General features: G+C 32.8%; 1 protein-coding gene across 1 annotated transcript in view; it reads left to right on the forward strand.

Annotated features, from left to right (window-relative positions):
* The first annotated feature begins 1,917 nt into the window (after positions 1 to 1,917).
* Positions 1,918 to 6,757, forward strand: part of LOC106476936 (FYVE, RhoGEF and PH domain-containing protein 6-like) — a 9,640-nt gene continuing 4,800 nt past the window's right edge. The window contains exons 1-3 of the mRNA XM_013937551.2: positions 1,918 to 2,132; positions 4,649 to 4,846; positions 5,582 to 5,653. Coding sequence (XP_013793005.1) covers positions 2,046 to 2,132; positions 4,649 to 4,846; positions 5,582 to 5,653 — 357 coding nt within the window. The 5' untranslated portion in view covers positions 1,918 to 2,045. The remainder of the gene's footprint in view (positions 2,133 to 4,648; positions 4,847 to 5,581; positions 5,654 to 6,757) is intronic.

Below are 6,757 nucleotides of genomic sequence, written 5' to 3' on the forward strand. Positions count from 1 at the left end.
TTATAAATTAGGATTGGTTTATTGTATTACTGAAGAGTAGGACCCAGGATTTGTTTATTGTATTATTGAAGAGTAGGAACCACGATTTACTGTATTGTTCAAGAGTGGAACCCAGGATTTATTAATGGTATTGTTCAAGGGTGGAACCCACCATTTGTTTATTGTATTGTTGAAGTAAAGAACCCAGGATCTGTTTCTTGTATTGTCGAAGTAAAGAACCCAGAATTTGTTTATTGTATTGTTGAAGTAAAGAGCCCAGAATTTCTTTATTGTATTGTTGAAGTAGAGAACCCAGGATTTACTGTATTGTTCAAGAGTGGAACCCAGAATTTCTTTATTGTATTGTTGAAGTTGAGAACCTAGGATTTACTGTACTGTTCAAGAGTGGAACTCAGCATTTGTTGATTGTATTATTGAAGTAAAGAACCCAGCATTTGTTGATTGTACAATTGAAGTAAAGAACCCAGCATTTGTTGATTGTATTATTGAAGTAAAGAACCCAGCATTTGTTGATTGTATTATTGAAGTAAAGAACTCAGCATTTGTTTATTGCATTGTTCAAAAATGAAACCCAGTATTTGTTTAATGTATTGTTGAAGCTTAGAACCCACTATTTGTTTAATGTATCGTTCATACATAGAATCCAGGATATGTTTATTGTATTGTTAGAACCCACGATTTTTTACTGTATCATTCGAGCGTAGAATAGTGAATTTGTTTATTTTATTATTAAAATCTGAAAGTCAGGATTTGTTTTTGTGGCATTTAAGTCTGGAAATCAAGATTTCCTATCAAATACAACCAAGATCAGTTGGATCAGATTTACTTACCATCACAAGACTACATAAGACAATTACCTTTGTTGTTGTTTGGCACAAAGAGCCCGATTTGTGACATTATAAGCCTCAGTCTTACCGCTTAGCCACCAGGGAGGCGAAATATTTACCACCATCTAACTGCATGAACCAAGTACCATCATGCAACTGCACAAGACTGTTAAGACAGCTCACAAATATTGTACATTTCTGCAACTTTTGGATAATTCCTATCAAGTGAAAACTAAAGAGTTTCGAGATATTTCAGCTCTACCTACGTCAATGAAAGAATATGTTAAGCCTACCTATGTAGATGATAAAATATATTAAGCCTATCTACGTCGATGATAGAATATAGTAAGCCTACCTACGTAGATGATAGAACATGTTAAGCCTACCTCGTAGATGATAGAACATGTTAAGCCTACTTACGTCGATGATAGAACATATTAAACCTAACTACATCGATGAATGAGCATGTTAAGCCTACCTATGTAGATGATAGAACATGTTAAGTCTATCTACGTCGATGATAGATCATGTTATTTAAGCCTACTTACGTAGACGATAGAACATCAGTGATGTTTGTTTGTATATAACAAGTAAACAAAATATTCCGTCTTCTATTTCAGAAACTAAAATTAGGTTATGTGTATATGTTGTTCGTAAATTCATTTGACTAGTTTCGTAACATAATGGGAATTCTTCAATTTCAAAATACAAATATGTTAAAAACTGAAAGCAAATAAATAAAGCAACATATTTAACATTCTTTTAAAATTAGATTAGACGTTTTATCAAAATAAACTTCAAAACTATTATTATTATAATAATAGTTCTAAAGATTTCCTGATTAGTTTCTTTTTTAAAATTATCCTAAAAAAGTGAAACTTATTTATTAATTTTTTGCAAGTTACAAAAATATGCTGTCATATCGGTAAATAAATATATATTCAAATGAAAATAACTAAATAAAGAAATTGATTTGTACAAACCTGAAGCTATTATTTTACATTAAAGACAGTTTTTATGTGTGCAGTAACTTTTTATTTTATCTTCAATGTTGCTTAGGGCAGAACAAGGAAAGATAGCTGACTTGATAAAATCACATGTCCCCGTCCTGAAACTGTACTCTTCTTACACGAGTTTTCTTTATACAGGGCAGAACAAGGAAAGATAGCTGACTTGATAAAATCACATGTCCCCGTCCTGAAACTGTACTCTTCTTACATGAGTGATTTCAAGAGTATGGTTGACATTTTAGAAGAAAGTAAAACGAAGTATCCTGTGTTCCAACATTTGGTGCGGGACTTTGAGGTAAGACTAATTTATGAGAGTTGAGTTGTTTGTTAATAACTGCAAAGCTACACAATGGACTAGTTGTGCTGTGCACACCATGGATATCGAAGCCCGATTTTTAGTGTCGTAAGCCTGTAGACTTACCGCTAGGCTACTGGCAGCCCATGTAAGATGAGACAAAAAAAACAAAAAACAGGTCTCTTTAATGTAAGTGTGATCTATGAACTTAAAATCAAACAGCTGAATATGATAGTAATTAAAAAACAGGAAATTTAATGAGTATTTTTAGATTGATAGAGAAATTCCCGCCTTTTTAAAACAAGTTTTACTAAAACATGTTTGTTTGAAAAAAATTAATTTATGAAGTTCTGGTGCACTTAAAACAAGCTTTCACCAAAACATGTTTATGGGTTTAAAACCCTAACATCTTGGGTTTGATTCCCCATGATGGACAGAGCGCAACTGGCCTATTGTGTAGCTTTGCGTAAAAATAAACACGGACTTACAATGCTAAGATTCGGGGTTTGATTCCCAGCGGTAGATACAGCAGAATACCCAACGCGGCTTTGCTTTAAAACAAACAAACATGGAAGGAGATTTAAATTAACATTAATTTATCTCAAATAGACCTTAGACATAGTAATTTCTATCCTGCAATCTGAGGGATTTCTGGCCGAGCATATGAAAAAAAGATTCCTGTAAGTGACTTAACTGACTTAAACATTCTTACAGTTAACACTCCGCATTGACAGTTACAACAATATCATACATAACTGAGTTAAACATTCTTACAGTTAATACTCCGTCTTCACTGTCAGAAATCGCCGAGTGTTAAGGCAATAGAAACTTTTTATAGACCTTGTTTTGTTTTTCACCCCATCTGGCATAGGGGACATAATGGCTACAGTCATCACCTCGCGTGTCAGTTGTGCATGAGAACTGGAAGAATGTAATACAGCCTAAAAACTCTATGAGGATACCAAACTTTCTCCTACCCTCAAGCATCTCTACACCATTGAGCTTGTCAATCGAACGATTGCTGCTAAAGGAACACCTTATACTGACGAAATAGTAATATTGATAAAGCCTTATGTGTTTGAGACATCACACACTCTTTACAGACAAAGCAATGACTGTGTGTTACAGAGCTCGTGCTCCGACAGAAAATTACCTTTCAGTGCATGAGACATGGAATGGAATGAATTGTGCAGCAAGACCAACCTCACAGGAACTCCCACTAGCTTATGGCTGGCACAGAACTAAAAAAAACAACAACCATTTATGGTAATGTCAGCACCCCACTTTGAACAGATGAAGACCAAAGCAATTAACCAATGTTCTCATGTTGATGTGTAAGAAAAACTGAAACTACAGCAGTCCCTATATAAGCTGTAATTACATGTGGAAATGAAGCCATCTTTAGCCTCGACCGAATACACAGTCATAAATACACCTAAAGATGGTGTAAGGAGCTCACAGAAGCCAAACTGTTGGAATATCAACGTAACCGGGCAATAGGTAGCATCCCTGAAATGTGGCTGATGTCTTTATCAAATGCTTATGCCAACTCTTGAAGGATCACTTTATTATAAAGAACATCGAATTATTGTCTTATCAAACATCATTGCAAATTTCCCAGGGAAAGTTGCCACTCCTGGTGGTAGAAACACTGAACTATCAGGCGTAACCTTACACAGACAACGCAACGTCCTCCAGCCACATTAATACCAAGATAACCAAAGCATCAATGTATTATCTCCAGCCACATTAATACCAAGATAACCAAAGCATCAATGTATTATCTCCAGCCACATTAATACCAAGATAACCAAAGCATCAATGTACTAACAGTTTCAGCAGGAAATAAAGCTGAAGAACTTTAACCTTCTTATGGTCTATCTAATCCTTATCTGTCTACTATACACTATTCAGTTCTAGTGATCACATCCAAAATGTAATGCTATTACGAAAATAATACAAACCTCATTTGATGGTTTAACATAAATATTTCCTGGTATTCCTATTCTTACTTTCTTGTCAGAAAAACAGAAATCCTAAACATTTTTTGTCGGATTTCTCTAATCAACACTTCATCTGTTATTATTATTTCTTAGATCCGGTGTTCAATTTCCCGCAGTGGACACAGCAAATAACCCAATGTAGATTTGCTGTAAAATAAACCATCCATTTTTTTACTTGTTAACAGTTTGGAGTCTGTCTTTAAATGTTGTGGGTTATATTTGTTTACTTGTTAACAGTTTGGAGTCTGTCTTTAAATGTTGTAGGTTTTATTTTTTTTACTTGTTAACAGTTTGGAGTCTGTTTTAAATGTTGTAAGTTTTATTTTTTTACTTTTTAACAGTTTGGAGTCTGTTTTAAATGTTGTAAGTTTTATTTTTTTACTTGTTAACAGTTTGGAGTCTGTTTTAAATGTTGTAGGTTTTATTTTTTTACTTGTTAACAATTTGGAGTCTGTTTTAAATGTTGTAGGTTCTATTTTATAAACCCATTGTTTATCTTGTAAATATTTCCAGGCACTTCCTCGGTGTAAGGGTTTGTCGTTAAACCACTTCATGTTAAGACCAATTCAAAGGATTCCACAGTACAGACTATTTCTTGAGCGATACCTGAAATATCTCCCTCAAGAAACCGCCGAGTTCCAGGATGCGAGTAAAGCTTTGGACATCATAACGCAGGTTAATGAACAATCCAATGAATGCTTGAGACGTGGGGTAAGTCTAACCTAAACTCGTGTGATTGGCTTCTTCAGGTTTTTTTAAATATACGGTTTAATACTGTGTTACTTGATATATTTAAATAATGACGTCTAGTCTTATAAACACCTCTAATATTCATGTTACGCCTCCAGTCGTTAGTTAATTTTCCGTAAATTCGTTCCGACTAAACTTTAGCGACACAAGTCCTTTCTTAAATAAAACTGGTTTATTCTTTCCAAATACAACTTTACGACACACTTAATTTCAACAGTCGCTCTATAACAAACGCTATAACTCACGTCTCACGTGGCCAACAATATTTTATCCGCATACATTCAATTACTCATTACCTTGTTGTCCCGTCACGTTGTGAACGTCTTATATATACAAGACTAACACATATCTAGTAAATGCTGGGCATTCTTGAAGGAACAGGATATTTCTAGAAAGAGGTGGCGTGATACTAGTCACGTGACCTCGCTGACGCAACATTCAGCTCTATTTAGTGTTTGAAACAATTTTGATTCTGGTTTAGATGTAATGTTAGAATATTTTGAGGGACGATGTATAATTTTCAGGCGCCATATTTTTGTTATTTGGCTGAATATATTATATTACTTAATTGATTTAAATAAAATCTGTAAATTAAAATAAATGATCTTAATAGTTTGAGAGAAAGGTGTAAAGTTTTGAGTAAAAATAGAAATAATTTTGATTTATGCCAATAACTCTGAAAAACTATTTTTTTAGGATAATTTTTCCAAGTTGCTTTCCATCCAAAATAGTATTTTTGGAAATTTTGAAATTGTCAAACCAGGAAGGGTAAGTTCTTATTAAAATTCTGTATTTAATTGGAAACATTGCATTATCGTTATTGAGAGATTATATTGTTGTAACGTTGTTCTTTTGTTGAGTTGGTTGTTTTAAATTATTTGGTGAAAAGTCCAGTCCAAGTTAGTTTATTTCTTCCATAACGCTTTTACAAACTGCCTTTATTTGTACAATATTGTAGCTTGTAAACCTAACTTTACAAATGACGTTTAATTAAATGGAAACACCATGCTAATTGTACTACAGCTAATGTAAAAATAAACTTAATTGTATAATTGCATGGCTCATCGATCAAGTAACTGAATATACGTGATAAGTTACAGTGATTAAAATAGTTTACTAAACTTACTGACTCACTGCTATCTTTTAATGGCAAATTTGTATTTATATCCGATGTTTTTCTTCTAGATATTCATTGAAGCTAATAGATTTTCGTGACATCACCTAAAATATTCTAAGTATTATAGTACTTACTTGATTTTAACATGTTGAGCCTTCTAGTTATCTATATTAAAACGTTGAAAATATTATTTAATTTCATCTCTTTCAAATGAATTGTAGTGTTTTAGTATACACAGTTTGCCCCTGAAGAAGAAAGCGGGTTTTTATTCATTTCTATCAAGACTTCTTGAACTTACGTGTTTTTCTAACATCATAAAGGAACTGAAAATTTACTCTAATAAATATTTATTTGTAATGCAGAAAAAAATTAGGATTTTGTGATGTCATTAAATTGCTTTTGAAATGCAACATTCACATTAGATAGAATGTATTGAACTTGTAAATATTCATTGTAATTTATGAAATATATATAAACTTCTTATTTCGTGGACAGTCCTGCTCCTGGCTTGATGTTTATTCTTCATTATTAACTATTTAAAGAGGGAAATGTCGTCATTTTTATCTAATGCGATTATTTTATGTTGGTTACTTAGATTTCTGTTTTGTTTTTTTCTATCCAATAAAATTCTAAACTTTGTTAAATAACTTTGCAAAGTATCTTTTAACAGACTTTCCAACATTTTTCCCACAACTAATGAATGACTAATGAGTCTATAATTATTGGAACAATTTTTGTCACCTCCCTTGAAAAAC

The sequence above is a fragment of the Limulus polyphemus genome, unplaced genomic scaffold (genome assembly GCF_000517525.1).
Source record: "Limulus polyphemus unplaced genomic scaffold, Limulus_polyphemus-2.1.2 Scaffold12175, whole genome shotgun sequence".
Taxonomy (NCBI): domain Eukaryota; kingdom Metazoa; phylum Arthropoda; class Merostomata; order Xiphosura; family Limulidae; genus Limulus; species Limulus polyphemus.